The 18,770-nt window shown below is 46.4% G+C and overlaps 1 protein-coding gene across 1 annotated transcript; it reads right to left on the minus strand.

The window, feature by feature from the left end:
* Positions 1-11,106: 11,106 nt before the first annotated feature.
* On the minus strand, positions 11,107-18,360 carry LOC142578420 (uncharacterized). Its single transcript, XM_075687808.1, has 3 exons — positions 17,252-18,360; positions 16,957-17,128; positions 11,107-11,160 (listed from the first exon to the last, which is right to left on the minus strand). Exons 1-3 carry the CDS (start codon positions 18,358-18,360, stop codon positions 11,107-11,109), a joined length of 1,335 nt encoding a protein of 444 aa, XP_075543923.1.
* Positions 18,361-18,770: the final 410 nt, after the last annotated feature.

The raw sequence follows: 18,770 nt of genomic DNA on the forward strand, positions 1-18,770 counted from the left end.
GATTAGTAGCCGCTGTGGCTCTTTGTACGTGACTGTCACTTACAGGCACCTCCGGCACCGTCCACACCACAATCTGAGCCTGAGGGGACACCTCGCGCAAGTCGTCTACTCCCTTCGCTAAGCACTGTGCTAGTCCGGTCGCTTTCCTGTTTAGCACGTCATTTAGCCCACCCCCTACTATGACACGGTTGCGCACGTGGGCATTTGCCGCAAGCTTTGCTTTTGCTCGCTTCATTACAGAGCGCAGTGTTCCCCCTGGAAATGTACCGATTTTTTTGCTTGTCACCCTCTCCACAATTCCTTGTAAACACCTAGTCAGGTTTGAGTCGCCGGCGATAGTCACCATTTCACTCTCGTCGGCCTCTCCCTGGTTCCCTTTGTCCCTTTCCACTTGATTCGGACTCGACAAGGGGCACTGACCCCTGCGCTCCTGTTTCCTGTATGTTGCGGCATAAAGGTAGGTGCCGCTGGTTACAGCTACCTCTTCCCCATGTTGCACACTTTCCACGCATTTTGCTCACACTCCTTCTCCTGTTACGTCGGTGGACTGCGTTCCATTGTCACGACCGTTTTCATTCACAATGGCGGGCCTGTTCAGCTTTTCGTTGGCAGGTTCATCTCTATTTTGGTAATGTTGAGCTCTTCAACCTGTTTGACAAGCTCTTCCTAAAAAGCCTCCCTTTTCTTCAGACTAGCATCCAAGTCACAGTGTGTGCCGATTGACTCCATTCCCTCTGCATTCTCATCCGTCCCCCCATGTGCCTTGAGTGACCCAACACACACTGCACACTTTCCAAGCTTTCTTGCGATGCATTGCACGGCTTTTTCTAATGCAAATACTATAGTAGTATAATACTATTATAAAGCACAGCTCGTGCTTTCTATGAAAAACCGGTACGCACAGGATTCAAATCCTTATAATGTCGTAAGTGATTGTCACGAACGTTTTAAAAGCAATCAATACCGCACAGATTTAAACTGACCCGTTTCCGCATGTGCAAACAAGCGGCCACGCTCTCACTTTCCTACCAAAGCAATTTACCTGAAACCAAAGCACACACAGTCAAACCGCTAATGGCTATTAGTCTTGCCACTTCCAAGCTAGTATTTAGCGGCTATAAACACTTAACGTCGAATACGGTTGCACGTATTTAAACACGTGGCGCGAAAGGACGCTCTGACTATCCTGCAAAACCAAATGTACACGAAACACACCCGCGAGCACGAGAAAAGAGAGAGACTGGAAAGAAGAGAACTATCCAAATAATACTTAAATGCTGAATAAATGAGCAAACCACAAACAGAAGGAAGCTCAAAGCACGCGCAAGAAACAGCGAAAAGCATGCAAAGAAAAGCGCCACGGTGCGCTGAAAAGAACGCCCATTCACCACAATATCTCATGTCACCAACACCGACATGCACGCCACACTGACATGCAGAACCGCAGCGTTCGCAGGGGCTAGCTGACAGAGCGAAGAGTGGCGCCTTATCACTTTCGCGCTGCCGCAATGTAGGCAGCCGTGGTTACCGAATGAGTGAGCAGCTTCTCTGATTGCGGAACATTAAGAACCGTCGAGTTTTCCGTTCTTTTTACTGGTTTCTGTCAGGACCAGCCGTGAAGATTCTGATGCGTGTTGGTCTATGAATTACCTAGCGCAACCTGCCTTCCATGTCATTTTACTGAGGTGAGTAGTCACTGGCACTTCGACACTTATCGTGTTTTAATTATTCACGATGCGTTTTCGGGGGGAGATGTAGCGGCAAGTTCCGCAATGAAGGCACCTTTATTTAATGGGAATGTCTTATGGCGTTTAAGAGACATGCCCGCGTCGGTGTAGGTTTCTTTTATTGCTTGCGTATTCAGGTTTTCGGAAGCTGCCTTAATTACTTTTGTAACGTTCCGTTGAATCGTTAACTTTTAGGATCACATGTTGCCAGTTCTGAAAGGGGGTTGTACATGCCTTATTTACGACCGTTCTCGATGAAAGTGAAGGAAGGTTCCTTCCCGTGCTACAGTGAAAGGTTTCGTGTCGTTTTTCTTTTAGTTGCTCCGTTGTCAGACAGCCTGCTTCTCACAGAGGTTGAACCTTGTGCGCACGATTGTTCTTTTGTCCCTTTATGCTTGTGTGTGTGTGAAAGAAAAGCTGACGAAGCACAAATGAGGTGCTTGCTGCCTTCCTTGAGTCTTGGTTTTCCAGTTGGCAACTACTCACGTTGGCATGTGCAGTTGCTGGACATGACACAGTTGGTCCAAATTAGCTTTGGCATAACATGTTAATATGTTTAGAGAAGTAGAAAATTGGGTGCATTGGTTCTGATTCGTGACAGCACAAGGGCTCAGGGAAAGGCAATAAGATAATAATAATAATAATAATATTAATATAATGATTTCTTTCCATCACCATTACATTGATGGAGGGGATGGGAATAAAAGCGATTGACGCTTGACTAAGTTCCCACCCCCCGTACAGCAGGTGAGCGGTGGCATGCGACGGCACCTCTGTCACGACCGCAAATACAAAGTCAAACAAAGCATTAGTATAAAAACAAGTGGGCAAAATACACGATCATCTGCGTGTGTGAAAAAAATATAAACCGATTGAAAAGAAATGGAAGTAGAGCAACTGAGAACAAAAACGCTTACGAAACAGCGAAAGAACAGCAACCAAAAATGCGCTTATAACACAATTACACAAAATTAGACACAAAAACGTTCCCAGATGTCTAAATGTTGGACAATCAAAGGGACGCGTTAATGAGAAAGTAGTTGCGAAGGCTAGAGCAGCTAATACTTCCTAAATCTATATTTTCATCAATTAATTTGTTAAGTAAGGATGGAAGTTGAAATGCTACCATTTGGCGCCCACAGTTTGTTCTTACTTTTGGTAATACCCAGTGTGGTTTCTGACGGCGTGGATATGTGCAATGAAATAATTCAATCGGGGCTAAGTCAGATATATTACTTATGCATCTTCTTTGTTTTAGTTTGTCGGTGCGTAGTAGTCTATAAGCATAGAGGCTGAAAACGTTAATAATCTTGTTCTTGAAAGATAAGTTTTTTGTTGATTGTCGACTTGGCAGGTTATGAACCAATCTGAGGGCCAGTTTTCCGAGAGTTCCTAGTTTTTTCACACCGGTTTCTGTAGCAGTACCTCATACTAATGAGCAGTAGTTTAGAAGTGAGCGAAGTAATGCGTGATATAGAGAGAGTTTTACCTTTTGTGGGAGATAATTTTTGGAACGCGTTATGAATCCTATGGCTCTAGATGCCTTTAATGCTACATTGTCTATGTCATCGTCCCACAGCATGTTTTCGGTGAATGTTACGCCAAGTGATTTGAATTACTTTACTAACTCAATCTCGTCTCTGTTATAAAATAACTCACCGAAATCACCACATTTTTTTATTTTTGGGACGAAAAAGCACTGCCTTTGACTTTGCAGCATTAATAGACAAAAGATTTTTATCAGACATTCATGTACTTTTTTCAGGAGCACATTTGCATTTGTTCTTAGCTTACTTTTGCTATCGTCAGATAAAAACAAACTAGTATCTTCGGCGTAGATTATGAAACGAACATTAGTATCCATACTGACGATATCATTAATGTACAGGTTAAAAAGCAATGGTCCTAAGATACCCCCTTGGTGTACCCCGCACGAAACTTTTCGTAAAGTTGACAAACACTTTCACAGCTTGGCTTTTTTATTTGGCTAAAGTGTGGTTATGACACGCGCGCACGCACGTACGCACATAAACACACGCACAAACACACGTGGGTCCAATGGAACGTGTGTGACGTGGGTACAATGAGCTTCCCTATCAACTCTTTGCAATGTGGTTAAGTTGGTGAATCGGAGCCTTGAATTGGTGCTACGGCATTTCACTCGGATTTATCAATAAATTGCTACTGAATTTTCCCTTGCATTGCTCCCTACCATGAATGAATTTCCCAATCTGTAAAGGTGCCATGCATATTCTGGAAATGATTCTGGTTTATCCCGTTTTTCGTGCTCGCCATTGGCACTGATATTTTCTCTCCAGGAGTCTGGTTTTGTGCTTTACGACTTTTGGTAAATTCTGCAGGCCTGGTTCCGCGTAGTTTGCCTTTTTCGCAGTGTTACTCTTTGTGCGGCAACCAAAAAATTTCGCAGGTCGGCATGTTTGCAGCACGAGAAGTACACTCAGATCAACAATGCAACAGCTGTGCAGCTGTATATAACGGCGCAAGCAGGCAGGTGCCTAGCAATGGCGAACACGCTCGCTGAACGAACCGGAAATGATGCACATGCGAATTATGTAACTTCTTTATTTATTGGCGCATATTGCAGCCCCATTATACGGCTATAGCAGGAGGGGAAATCATAAATTAGCATACAGGCGAGCTACCGTCAACAGCTGCAGAATATACAAGTGGTCAACGTATTCGAGAAGTACTCTTGCACGACGACTAAAAATTCATGTATTGGCAAATATCTTTTACTACAGGATCATGAATTCCGGGGTGGTATTGCGCATGAAAAAAAGTACTGTAACGTGTTGTTACAGTATATTCTAAGAATAGAGATTAGAAGTAGAATTTTCTTTGGCAAGTGTAATATGATTACAGTCGCAAAAGCCAAAGACGGCATCAAAGTGCACGAACTTTAGAGATTAGGCTTGATAACACAGCAAGAGTGCTCTGAGGTTCAGTGACTGCGACTGTAATTATTGCAGATGAAACTATTCAATTTTCATTGCATGATTCAAGTGAGCGTATTTCACATTGTTTGTAAAAGTGCCAAACCAAGTATGGATGCTTATTCTAGAACGGTGCTAACTTGTAACGTAAGAATGGCCTAGTGTCACGCTGGCCATTAGTTCAAAGTGCGGCGCAGTCATGCAAGCTTTTATGATGTTTTTTGCTTATATGTTCAGCGTGGTTAGACTCAGAATGAATTTTAGCACAAACAACTCGTAAATGCTTATATTGAACACTTGTAATCAATACAAGTGTTCAATATTACTGACATCGAAAGAAAAATAATAAATGAACGAGTAACGTGTGTAAGTAAATGACAAAAGTGTTTTACTGCAATTACTACTAATAATAATTGTAGAGTAATATATCCGGATGTTGTGACATCATATACTACCAGCAGTGCTCTTCAAATATTAACAAAAGTATTAGCCCTACCTTATACTAATTATCTTTATTTTTTGCTTAGGTCAGGGGCTCTAGACACTCCCAAGCACTCCATCGCTTCAATATGAGCACCTTTAAGATATCCAGGGATGCCTTCACTAAACATGGTGAGTAACAACGCAGTGAGAAAAAGGGTTATTATTGTCCACTCAATTCTAGCAATGCTGTACATGCATCTGGAGGCTTGATGTCGGATACTATGATGCAGAGCATGAGATTACACTACTCGAGCTCCGCAATAGGGGCTGTATTTCGATACGGGTAGAATGGAAATTGACTTGTGAATAGTTTTTATGTGCAGATCAAGAACATTATACCAAAGTTTATAATGTCTTCTTCAGGCCAGTTAGGGTTAGGGATGATACACCTGTGTTGTGTTCAAGCGTAGACCACACCACTGCAAAATATGCTGCTGAAATTTATGGTGTAGTCAATTTTCCAGCCGCCACCTTCATTGCATTCTTATTCTGCTTTTAGGCTTCACTGTAGTCGATTTCGTGGACAGTAATGAGGTTGAAGCAGACCCGTCACAACTAAATGTCATCTGCAACGAGGTTCTTGATTTCACCACAAATTTTTAAAAATTGTTTGTGCTCAAATCCATAAGTTGACAGTAAATGTCTGGTCATTTCCAAAGCACACCGTACAATCAATTGAGAAAAAATTGCATTTGATAAATCACTAATAGCAAATAAAATAATCTTTTAGCGAATATGCAGAAGGTAACTTGGTCCAACGGAGGTGACATGTACGGCCATTAATGACACTGAAATACCCTGGAATTATATAGTAGCTGAAAGCCATACCCACCCTCTGTATAGTGCACTGTGGCCTTCGTTTGTGGCTTGCACTTAATATTTTTTTTGTAACATAAAAAGTAGAGCAGCTATTTACAGCATCTTTTATTGTGCCTAATTAAACAATTTTGTTTAGTAATTGAGCGAAAGGTATTTGCGCTTGCGCTGGTGTTTTAGTGGGCAAGTGTGCCTAACGACATTATTCGCTGGAAAAGAGAAGTATTCCGATACACAGTTGTAATAGCCATTGTTGTTATATCAGGTACACAGACGCCCCAAGTTTAACAAAACAATGAAGTGTTGCTTTGGAACTTACTTTGCAAGCACCTAACTGCGTGCATGGGAGACGGCGCGCAAGAGTGAAGACATGGGTCATGTGTCCTCTACAAAAGCGGAAATGGAGGCTGCTGTCCTCTGCCAATCAACGACTAGTCAAGACAACAGCCTGCTCAAAATTTGCAAAATAGGCGATCTTGCACTGGTTAGCGATTTCTGCGTGCAACACCTTGAGTTAGATTTAATCTATGACTTCAAGGAAAACAGATAAGAGAAATTCACTTGCGACCTGTCAATGTTAGAACCATGTTACAAAAGTGGAATGCTTGAAAATTGTGCGTTGGGACCAATATATTATTGGCAGTGCATATTGTTAAAATATATTGCAGTGCTTTTTGCCAAGTCCTCTTGAAAAACCAAAAGGATCACGAAGTTTGCTTGAATTTACAAGCGTTTTCTACGTGCCTACTGTTTTTACGGCAGGCAGAACGGTTCTACGGTTTAACGGTAGGTAGAATTTTAATGCTTTCAGTGCACGAAACAACCAAGCTTAATTTTGAAATTGTGGGATGGTGGAGCCTGTTTGGCATCCTAGAGAGACAGATGCGTCATATGTGAGAAAGTGCATCGAGAACATCGCAAGAATTCAGGCCGTTGAAAAAGTTAAGCATTACTCGCTTTCCAGACTCTTCACACCACCACCACAGTGCCCGAAGATCTGCTTGTGTGTGTGTGTAGGAGGCAGGATATTTTTTCTTTGATGTTCAAGTAGGCATCTGCATTCACGGAAGACTACAGTAGCAAAAAACCCAAGTGGGGAGAACAACTTCTGCGTCCGATTTCTCAAGTGACTGACAAAATTAACATTGTGTGCAGCTTTTGGTAAAATGTGCTTCCACATAAAAAAAAATGAGACTGATGCCCACAATTAAGATGAGAAAGCTGTCGCATGTTGAGTGCAGTGAATGGTGTTGACCGTTTGTGAGACGGAGCACCCCTCGAGACTGGTGAAGGCATGAGCGTTAGTTTTTCTTTTTATGAGGGTGCACCTAGAAACAATGAAAAATTACGACCTCCTCTTGCTTTTTTATACCGTGTGATCATTCATGGACGTATGACCCATTATGTCTAGCATTTTTGTGATGTAAGAGGTAATTCCTTCAGGTTTTAGTTGTAAGTAAGCTTTACTTTGTTTATTGCACCGTTGATTGTTTGAATAGCGTGCTGAACTGGGCTAGTTTTGGATGTTTATAAGGCAATTGAACAGTGCTATGGAAGAAACGAGGACTGCCTGTGATGTTCACTTCGTCCTGCCTTATTATTATTTTCTTGTAATTACTCTTCAAATCTTGTATAGGCTTTCACTTTTGCTTCCCCACCAAAGGGAAAACAAGTTGTGATGTCTTTTGCACGGGAGATGCAGTGCTTTCGTCATTTTTATTTTGTGTAACCTATTGATGTGTTAATTGCTTATTGGTTTCCTTTATTTTATTCCTTGTATGTGCCTGCTTTCTGCCCACATTTAGTTTATGAGGCTTTTGTTGCTCATATTAGTACCTGATTTCAAACTATTCTGTGCAATATTGTACTTGTGTTCAAAACGACAACGTATTTCTACAATCAAGCAGTGTGTCGTTTTTCTCTAGAGAACTTAAATTTGCGCATTTTTTTACATTGTTTAGTAAATTGTGACATTTTTGTGTATCTTATTTCACTCAACTCAACGGTGTATTTTGTGTATTTTTTTCACTCAACTGCAAAGATAGTTTGCCATTGCCTTTTATAAAACATCCGTTTATGCTGATTATCTGTCTTTCTGTACGTTCAGCCAGCACGATATATCCACCGTATCGCGTGCATTTGTGAATAATATTAGTAGTCCCTGAGCTTCATATACAAGATGTACCAACAAATCCGTATCGCTGCCCCTCTTGTCTAGTGGACATTTTTATAATGAAAAAATATTTTTCCTGTATGGGCTTCGTTTATTGTACAAACCTGCACGCTAGAATGCCTCGATGTACTCCTCGCCCACCTCTCCGTATGTAGAACGGCGCAGCCGGCGGGAAGGACAGCCAGGCACCGTATATAGCCCATCGGCTGGCGAAACGCCGCAGGGAAGAGAATTACGAAAGGCAGATGGGAGGGGAAGGTGGGGAGAGGGGCACGAACAAAAAAAGAAAATGACTATCAAAATCCGCATTGTAAAAAAGGATTCTGTCGGTATACTTATAAGATTCCAATATCCCCCTTCAAGAAAGTATTTTTGTTACGTGATTGAAGCTGGATTCTAGAAGTACATGAGATATACTCCCCGGACATTTAGCGACGACATATGACCGTTTATCGCCTTCTAAACGGACTGCACCGACGTTTTAGTGCGTATTTCAGACGTTCATTTAGTCTTGGCGAATCGGTACGGAAGCTGACTTCTATCACTTTCGTGCTAGCCGGGAATCATCCGTCTGAAGAGAGCGCTTGGAACTGGCTTCTCAACAGCTTGCTGGCACCGTTTTGAGAAGGCGCACGTAAACACGCGCCAGCAAAATTGTGCCAATGTGTGCGCTCAACGTCGAGGACACCCAGGCCCGAAAGAAGTGCCGCACGGAATAGGAGTGTTTTCGCTACCCAGCCAAAGGCGGGGCAGATCGCAAATGTATTCTGGCTGTTAGACGTGAGACAAGCTGAAGATGGTGAGGCAAACCAACGACACGCGGCAGCCAGGAAACACGACGAGAGCGCTTATTAGCACCACGACCAGGATTGACAAACAGAACATTAATATCGTCAACGAACGCAAACAGCATCGAAAGATTCCTTACATCGATTCTCGCAGTGCGTGCGATGCGCATATTTTCTTTTTATTGTAGCTTTGTAAGTGAAAGAAAAAAAGGAAAGAAAATGTGATAATAATTGTATCCGCATTGTGCTGCAGGAAAGATGCGAATGAGGTTGCGCTCACGTTTAAGCGTCTTCCTATCACATATTTTACACAATCACGTTAGGCTCGAAGAACGCCTTACATGATTGGAAGTGGTTCAACAGAGCTCGCACTCACAAATCTTCGCTTAGCAAGTGACTAATAAGCACGACGATAACATTATCTTTAGAATTCCTTCGCAAATCTTCACGTTGGACAATCATTTTATCTTCGTTCTTCTCATTTCATTACCCCTGGGACTCTTAAGGTAGAAAAACGTAGTGGGCAAGGCAATAAAAAAGTGTCTGGCAGAATGTCGAGAGATCACAAAGCGCTGTTATGCCTTTCCGTCACCAAAGTTTTGCGTATGTGACCTTTTATGTTGCGGATACGCTAGGCGCCTCTTTGCTTATATTTGTTTGAACGGGACTAGAAGTGCAGATGTTTAGCATACAATTGTATGACAGAATTCATACTCGTTCTGGGCAGCGACGTCAATGAGGACTTCCCAAATGCAAAACATACGTACATGTACATGCACACTCGGAATGTAAATTTTAACTGTGTGACCGGGCGACAACCGCGATGACTGACTTGGGTAGCGCAGGTTATTTTCAAACGCGGCGTGGAAAAATTTTTAATTTTTCCACGCCGTGCACGCCACGCACCCATACGGGGGAACAGGCCAAGAAGCAGGTGCTTCATTCAAAATAAGTAAACCGAATGAAAGCAATAAAAGGCAACCTATATTGGTTACATAGCGTAGCACTGGAGTGCGATAAACAGATCCAGGCACGCCAGTTCCGTTTGCGCCTAAGATGCCAGAAATCAATTTGATTTCCGAGCTTTTGATTAGCGGCTTCGCGAAAGCTTCGCTTCAAATAGATTCCAAAATGGACGTTGAACGTTCATTCCGTTTAACAATTTTCCACGCCGCGTTTCAAGATAACCTTTGCTACCCATACCAGTAATCGTGGTTGTCGCCCCGACTACGCGGACGTTACCCAGTTAACATTTCCATTCCGAGTGTGCATGTACATGACGCACGCTGTGTTGCCTTTGGGTAGACCTCATTGACGTCAATGCTCAGAACGAGTATTAATTATGTCATACCATTCTATGCTAAGCACCTCCAGTTGTAGCGCCATGGCAAGAAATATATGCAAAAAAAAAAACGCGAAGTGTATCCGAGAGATAAAAGGTCAGATGTGCAAAACTTCGGTGACGGAAATGTATAAGAGCGCTTAGTGATCTCTCGACATTCTCCCAGAAACCTTGTTATTGTCTTGCCCACTGCGACTTTTCGAGCTATATTACCATTGGCATAGAGATAAAAAAAGAAGAAAAAAAAAAGGAATCTCCAACCTGAACATTTGCGAAGACATTCTAAAGATAACGCTATCATCGCGCTAATTACTCCCTTGTTAAGCGCAGATTTGCGAGTTCGATCAGTGTGGAGCCAATTTGAATAATGTAAGGCGTTGTTCGTATCTAGCATGATTGAGTAATACATATGATAGGAACATTTATATACATGAGCGCTAACATTCCTCGCATCTTTTCTGGCGATACTTACACTTTTTATCTATTACTGTCCTTTTCTTCTTTCATATACACAGCTACCATAAAAAAAATATGCAGATCCCACGCATCTTGAGAATCCATGTAATGTTGTTCTGCTTGTCGCTTCTGGGGTGGTGCTAACCACGCTCGTCAACTTTCAAGGCCACCGCGCATCGTTGGCCTGCTTCAAGCCTTCGGCTTGTGTGACGCCTTCGAGCCAGCATATATTTGCGGTCTGCACAACATTTGGTTGGGTAGGGAAGACGGCCTTTTTCCGTCCGGCGTGTCTTTTGGACCTGGGTGTCCTCGAGGTTGAGTGCATACTTTGGAACGATTTTGCTGGCGTGTGTTAACGTGTTCCTTGTCAATACGTGGCCAGCGCGCTGTTGAGACGCCAGCCGCAAATGCTCTCTTCAGACTACGGATGAATTGCAATGTTGATACTATCACAGCTCTGCACGTTACCTCCACAACCCAGCGCCTGCATTTTTGCCGCATAGGAAAGCAGGCACAGCACGTAGGACAAGCCCAAAGAATGAACGCTGCCACAGCGTCACCTGCCTGGATGGATGGATGGATGGCTGGATGGATGTTATGAGCGGAGTGGATGTTGGAACGGAGTGGTGGGTTGCGCCACTAAACTCTGCTATTATACGGCCTAATGCATACCCTAGGTTTAAAAAAAAAACAGAAAACCACGATGAGTTCCCACAACCAAAGTTTCCCTCCTCTTGTGAACTTTGTTGTACGCCTCCATTTTTTGTCGTTTCCCCACTTTTCTTCCACCAATCTTCCTATTGCCCTTACTAATCTCTATTGCAGACATGTTTACTTTTGCCTGCTATCACTGAACACAAGGGCTTCAAGGAGGCTAGTGGTGCCTAAATTGACTGCAGGGAAGATGTCTTCCCATTCTAATAAAAAATTCCCTATAGCTTTACAGCAGCAAGCTCATGCTTCTTTTTCTTTGTTGTATCTCGCTTTATAGGTGTGTGTTCTAAGGCGTCTTGATCTCGCTTCGAAAAATAATGAGCTTCCCTAGGATTTATCATAAATTCTTTCTTTCCCGATTTCACTTTTTCCTCTTAAGTAGTTTCTCATGGCAGCTTTCTTTTCCATTGCCACCACCCAGGAGAATATGTCAGCCACTCTGACTTTCCACTTGACGTCCGTTGTTGCGGTAAGCTTCCTAGTTCTTTGCCTGCACTGTGTATCCATGTTTTCCCTGTATATACACCTCAACACTCTCCCGCCTCATTTACATTCTTCCATATTCCTCAGTCGTTCTTGATAATTATTGTTACTTTGAGCTTCCCTTACTTGAAAACTAGTTCAGCCCATTTCACACTGCAGAGACTCATTTGTAGGCCCCCGTGAGCGCCCAATGCGGGGCGTTCCACAGACGTTTGACTGCCAACGAGTCCTAGTTGTAGCTCTGACTTCAAGCAAACAACTGCATTTCCAAAGTAGGTCGTGGAACCATCACACCTTTCCACACACCACGGAGCACACCTCGTACCCATTGTACGCCATAGCGCTATGTGTTTCATTATGGCTGAATTTCTCTTCCCCTGTTCTGTTATTCTTTTTCCTGTGTTTCCATATATCTATTGTTTCGTTTACACATCTATGAAGGTGTTTATATTCTTTTAAGCGAGGTATTGCCTATCCCTCTAGTGTCGTTGCTCGCTGTTTTCATTAGACACGATAACACCTAACTTTTGAACGGTAAATTTCAGACCTAAGATATCGCCTTCCTTTCCACAAATATTAGCCAGACTTTGCATATCCTTTTGATGGTTCGCTAACAACACAACGTCGTCCGCATAAAACAAACTTGGAAGCTGCTGATGTACTACTGTGCCTCTCTCTTTGTATAGAGAATAAACTCGATATTACTTCGTTCTAACCACCTCTTCATCGTCACCATGTACATAATAAACTGCAGTGGGGATAAAGGCCACCCCTGCCTAAATCCCTTGCTATTAACTTTCTCTTCGCTCCTCATCCCTTCCCATTCAACGCAAACGACATTTTCTGGGTAGATCTCCCTCAAAAGCTGTAGACAATCTTCACCTAAGCTTTCCCTTTCCAGAAAATTGCAGGAAATGTTGCGGTCTACGTTCTCTTACGCTCCTGTAATGCCTAACAAGGCCACATATAAAGGTCTGCTTTCTACTCTTGATATTTAAATACACTGAGTAAGAACAAATAAGTTATCATCCAAACATCCACCTATTTTGCAGCCATACTGAAGTTCTCCCAAACTACCATTATTCTCTGCCCATTCTTGCAGCTTTATTTGATTGCCTGCATTGCTAGCATGAATATTACCGATGTAATGGTCAACGGTGTATACCAGTGAATTCTATCTTTCTTCCCGATACGTTTATAAATTAAACTCATTCTGCTTTGTCGCCAACTGTCTGGTATTCGTCTATCTTTTAAAGTTTCTTTTCTACTGTTTCACCAGAGCTTCCTTACTTTCTCTTCCTAGTTCATAATTCGGCCTAACGGGAACTTCGTCTAGCCCTGTAGCTGTGCCCTTAGGAATTTTGTCTTCGGCTTTCTTCCAGTTGAAATTTTTCAGCAGCAGCTCCTTCTTCATCTGGTTCTCTTTCACGCTCTTTTTTTCTTCAAGTACCACCTCGTTTTAGGCTTGCAAAGGCATGGTTGTTATTTTTCGGATGTAATTTAATGCCGCTTCCCCTTCTAGTTTTGTTTCCATCTTCTTCCAGGACATGTTGCTGTGTTGTTGTTGACTACATGCCTAATAACTTTGTGCGGTTGCAAAATATTCTAGGTGCGGCCTTCTTTTTCTTGCGTTTTCTGACAACGAACGTTGACTTTCACCTGTTTTCTTTGGTTGCACCAGTATTTCAATCAGAGACTTTTTCTGCCGGTGTATTTCCCATTTACTGGCTACTTCATCCTGCGGCAACAGTGCCTTCTTTGCCTGCCTGTGCTCTCGGGATTATTTCTGTCATTCGGCGATCGCTACTCGTATCTCCTTGTTCCCACGACTTTTCGGTTTCTGTCTTCCTTTCCAACGAATACGTTGTTTCTCTTTCCGTATAATTGTCGTTTTTACACTATATTCTCATTATATTCCCACTTTTTACAGGGCCATTTGCGAAGTTCTTCTTCGATTCTAGCGGCTATATTTGCTATTTGTTCAGCGTTCAAATTCGGACTGTCTATTTGGACTCCTTGCTGTTTTTCCCAACTATATATCCCATTTTCAAAATGATGCTTTTATGGTGCCTCTCTATGCTGCTATACCCTTCCTCGCCAATGACTATTTCTCTCAACTTATGATGAATTCCTTCTGTCATCAGAGAGTAATCAATGGTCGATTGCCGGTTTCCCACTTCCCACGTGATTTGCCGTTCACGTTTAGGCCCTGTGCTCACGATGACATGGTTATGTTGCTCACAAAGCATTAGCTTCCCCTTGTTGTCGGTATATCCGTCTAAATCCTGTATGTGGGCATTCAGGTGACCCAGAAGGATAATTTCGGCATTATTGCCGAAACCCTTAATATCAGCACTTATACATTGCCATAAGTATTTAATTTTCTCGGTGCAATTATTTCCGGTTCACAAATACGTAATGCCTAGCCAAGTTTTTTCCACTCATTGTACCTGATAACCGCAGATGTTCTTGAAATTTTGAATTTATTCTTTTCCATTTGGCTATCTGATGGATGAGCATTCGGACCCCACCCCTCTCTTTCTTTCCGACTTAGTTCTGTTGCACCATTCTCAAACATAATTCTTAATCACAGGCGGCTCTTCCGAATTTCCGAGTTTCTGTAACCCCATACACCCGTTAATTATTCTCTTTTTCACTGCTCCTCAATCTCTGCCAACTTTGCCAACTCTGCCAACTTTGCCAATCTCTGCCAACTAGGCTGCCAGGGTTCCATCGCCCGAGGAAAATCTTTCAAGATCCTCGGCAACGGCCCTGGCCCGCTGGACGGCCCACTCCTGGTCTTCGGGTGCCTCGCTGAGGAGGGCGGCTTGCCATCTCTCAGCGAGGCGCCCCGCTTCAGAGGGTTCTGCTGTCGTATTCCCCCTTCCTCTTTGTCCTTGTTCCACGTGGCGTCGGCATTCCCAAAGCACATGGGCCATATCGGCCCGTTCGTGCTCGCACCACGGGCAGCCGGGCGACGGGTGCAGCGCGGGCCACAGGCGGTGCAGGTGGTAGGGGTTGGTCAAAGTGCCCGTCTGCAACCGTCTCAGGTCGACCGCCTGGGACCTGTCTAGGCGCCCGTGGGGTTGTGGATATTTTCTACGTTCTTTCCTATAGTGACCAAGCACCTCCCGGTACGGTGCCGGAAACTCCTTGACAGCGCAGTCGGCGTCCTCGTGATCCCCAGCTCCGTCCGCCGCGATTTGTGTTGTATTGGTAACAACAGCGGCCGCGCCAGACGGGGTGGCAGCCGCCGTCGCCGTCCCTCCTCCGCTGGGGTCCCGCACAACAACGGCAGTGGCTGCCCTCTGGGTGACCGCGTCGCGGCGGGTAAGCTGCCTCGCGACGAGGTCGGCGCGCTCGTTGTGGTTGGGTGGAGTGTCGTTGCGTCTTCGGCCATTAGCATTGTTGGTGTCATTATTGTCGTGGCTGTTGTTGGTACTGCCAAGCTCCCCGACGTGCGCGGGGAACCACTTGAGGGACTTGTTTGTAATCGTGCCGGATCCGAAGTCCCCGGCCCGGGCGTTGAGCATGCGTGTCACATCCGCGGACACCCAACCTTTGGTGTAATTCCGAATCGCTGATTTGGAGTCGCTGATGATCAGGTTATCCTCCGCACCTCCGTGGAGTACCGCGAGGGCTATGGCCATCTCTTCCGCTGCTTCGGCCGACGGCAGCCTCGCTGATGCCGTGACTCGGATCGTTCCCTTTGTATCTACGACTGCCATGGAGAAGGCGGGCGCCGCCGCCGTCGGCCGGTCGTGTCGATGTTGCCGTTGTTGCTGCTGCCGTTTTTGACGTAGTAGCAGTAGTAGTGGTGGCGCTGGTAACTGCGGTTCGTCTCGCACATTCCCTTGTTGCGGCGGTGGTGGTCGACGTTCCTCGTCGCCATCAGAGTCACCGACTGGCCGCGAGTACCTGGCTGCATCGACGAAGAGAACGCCTTCTTGTCTTCCATGCTTCTCGAGGATTGCTACCGCCCTGCGTATACGTCTTTGCACGTCATGCAGCGGGTGCATATTCTTCGGCATGTTTTCGTCTGTATGGCGTCCCTAACTTCCGGTAGCAGTGATTCTTTCAGTCCACGCGCCTCGTGATATCGAATCCCGAGCAAGTCTAGTATTCGTTTTCCCGTTACGGTGCTCGACAGCCTCTCAGCTGCGCGATTCTCTGCGCCTCGGCGATCTTCTCGAGCGTGTTGTGTACGCCCAACTCGAGGAGCCTGTGGGTTGGCGTGTACTGGGGTAATTCCCAGGGCGGTCTTGAACGCCCTGCGGATCGCCACGTTCAGCTTGTCGGTTTCGCTCCTGTTCCCGTCGGCGTATGCGGCGACGTACGCTACGTGGCTCAGCGCGTACGCCTGTATCAGCCTCGTAACGTTGTGTTCCTTCATTCCCTTCCTCTTGTTCGCGACCCGCCGCACGAGGTGTGTGGCGGCGGCCACTTTCTTCTGCAGTCGGGCAACCAGCTCGCGGTTGGCACCGTTCTCTTCCAGCCACAGGCGGAGCACTCGCAACTTGGACACCGTCGGTATTCGGGTCCCCTCTCTCGTCGTGACGCAGACGCCCAAACGACGAGCGTCCAGCACGGCCTGCGGAAGGGGCTCTTTCTTGCGCGGCCTGTGGAGCAGGATTTCCGACTTGTCGGGTGAGCAGACGAGTCCCGTGTGTTCAAGGTGCCGCTCCACCTCCCGGACAGCCCGCTGCAGTCGGTCTTCCATTTCGCCGACGCTCGTGTTCTCTGTGGTCCACACCGTCACGTCATCTGCGTATATCGTATGATTGATGCCCTCTATCGCGTCAAGACGCTCCGGCAGGCCGATCATGACGAGGTTGAAAAGCATGGGGGAGAGTACGGAGCCCTGCGGCGTTCCCGCACCACCCATGCGGACCGTTCATGGTGGGGCCCCCTCGATCTTGACTGTCGCCTCGCGCCCATTCAGGAAGCTGCTGACATATCGGTGGAACCTCGCCCCGAGATCAAGTCGGCTGATCTTGTCCAGTATGGCCATGTGCTTCACAGTGTCGAAGGCGCTCTTGAGGTCGAGCCCGAGGAGGGCGCGCACGTGTGTGCTCGGAGCGTTCACGACCTGTTCCTTGATCTGCAGCATGGCGTCCTGCGTTGAAAGTCCCTTCCGGAAACCGATGATGTGGGCGCCGAAGGCGTCCTGCTTCTCGAGCAGCGTCGTCACCCTGTTAAGGCAGGCATGCTCCATCACTTTCCCGACGCAGGACGTGAGGGAGATCGGCCTCATGTTTCGGACCTCCAGCGGTTTGCCCGGCTTTGGTATCAGTATAACGTCTGCGGTCTTCCACTCTTGCGGAATTTGGCCCTCCTTCCAGCACGCGTTGATGTACTCGCAGAGCTTCTCGATGGCGTCGTCGTTCAGGTTCCTCAAGATTTTGTTGGTGATCCTGTCAGGACCGGGCGCCGAGTTGGTCTTCAGTAGCTGGAGGACCGTTCTAATTTCCTGCACGGAAAAATCCGCGTCCAGCTCCTCGTTGGGAGCCCCGCAGTACTCTGGGTGACTCTGCCCTTCCGGGCGTGCGAGGTGCGTCTGCACGATCTCTTCCGCGAAGGCATCTGGGTCGTCCTTGTACTTGTGTCGCAGCTTGGCCATCTCTGTACGGGTCGCCGTTCTGGTGCTTCCCGGGTCGAGCAGGTGCCTGAGAATCTTCCAGGTGCGGCCAGCGCTCATGTTCCCGTTCATCGTGTCGCACAGCTCCTGCCATTCTTGCTCGCACAGGCGGGCGCAATGCATCTCAATCTCCCGGTTGATTTCGGCGATCTTCTTGCGTATCTTCCTGTTGAGTTTTTGCCTACTCGCTCTCCGTTGCATGGATTTCTTGGCCGCAACAAGATGTGCCAGCCGGCTGTCCACTCTGGACGGTTGGGGAGCGCCGTCGCCCACGGCTCCGCGGGACCTGTCTGCCTCTTCTTTGGGTGGTTCTTGTCGCCAGTCCATCCATTCGACCTCATCGGTGGCTTTCTCTACGTCTGCGAGTAGTACTCGGCACCATTCGCTGATGTCTTCGATCGGGCCCTCCTTCTTGTCTTGCTCTCTATTTTTCCGGAATCTGTCCCAGTCTACGATTCTCGCCTTTCGGCAAACGCCCTCTTCGCTTTGATCCTCTCCCACGGTCACGCAAAGGATCCTGTGGTCACTCCCCAGGTCCTCGAAGGAGTTCGACCAAGTGACCACACCCGCGCCTGACCAGACGGAGAGGTCGGGGGACGTGTCGCGGCACCCTCCCTGTCCGATCCTGGTGTGCGAAGCAGGTTCGTTGAGTACTGTAAGGCCGAGCTCGTCCATCAGTCCGGCTAGCCTCTTCCCTTTCGGCGAGTCGGCTCCGTATCCCCATTGCGTGTGCGGCGCATTGAAGTCTCCGCATATCAGCAAGGGACTAGAGGCGGTCTTGGCCATTGCTTCGCGAAAGAGGGCGTCGAAAGTGTGAGTGCGGTATCTTTGCGAGGGGGAGCTATATACGTTGAGCATGAAAAGGCCGGTTTTCCTGCTTCCAATACTCGGCACGACTTCGATCAGTACATGGTCTATGCCCGACTCCTCGTGGAGCACGAGTTCGTGTTCGATGAAAGCCGTCCCGCGCTTAACCAGGGTGCACACCCTGACGTCCCTCCCCATGGATTCGTAGGGGGGACCGCAAGTCACATAACCCGGGAGCTGGGCGCGATCGAAAGGTTCTTGCAAGGCAATCACGACAGGAAGTTTGTTATTGGCAAGCGTTTTCATCTATTGCACCATCGTTGCTTTCTTGTTTTTGAAGCCCCTGCAATTCCACTGCCAGACTATGCGGCTATTGTCGGACTTGCGGG

This window comes from Dermacentor variabilis, chromosome 4, assembly GCF_050947875.1.
Source record: "Dermacentor variabilis isolate Ectoservices chromosome 4, ASM5094787v1, whole genome shotgun sequence".
In the NCBI taxonomy this organism is placed as follows: Eukaryota; Metazoa; Arthropoda; class Arachnida; order Ixodida; family Ixodidae; genus Dermacentor; species Dermacentor variabilis.

Excerpts from the sequence above, each read along its gene's own strand:
- LOC142578420 (XM_075687808.1), bottom strand. The coding sequence starts at position 18,360 with ATGGCCAAGACCGCCTCTAGTCCCTTGCTGATATGCGGAGACTTCAAT. Across the intron at positions 17,129-17,251 it reads GAGGGCCAAATTCCGCAAGA|GGTGACGACGCTGCTCGAGA; the intron begins GTGGAAGACCGC and ends CTGCCTTAACAG. Across the intron at positions 11,161-16,956 it reads TCAAGAGCGCCTTCGACACT|TCTGAAGAGAGCATTTGCGG; the intron begins GTGAAGCACATG and ends ATTCATCCGTAG.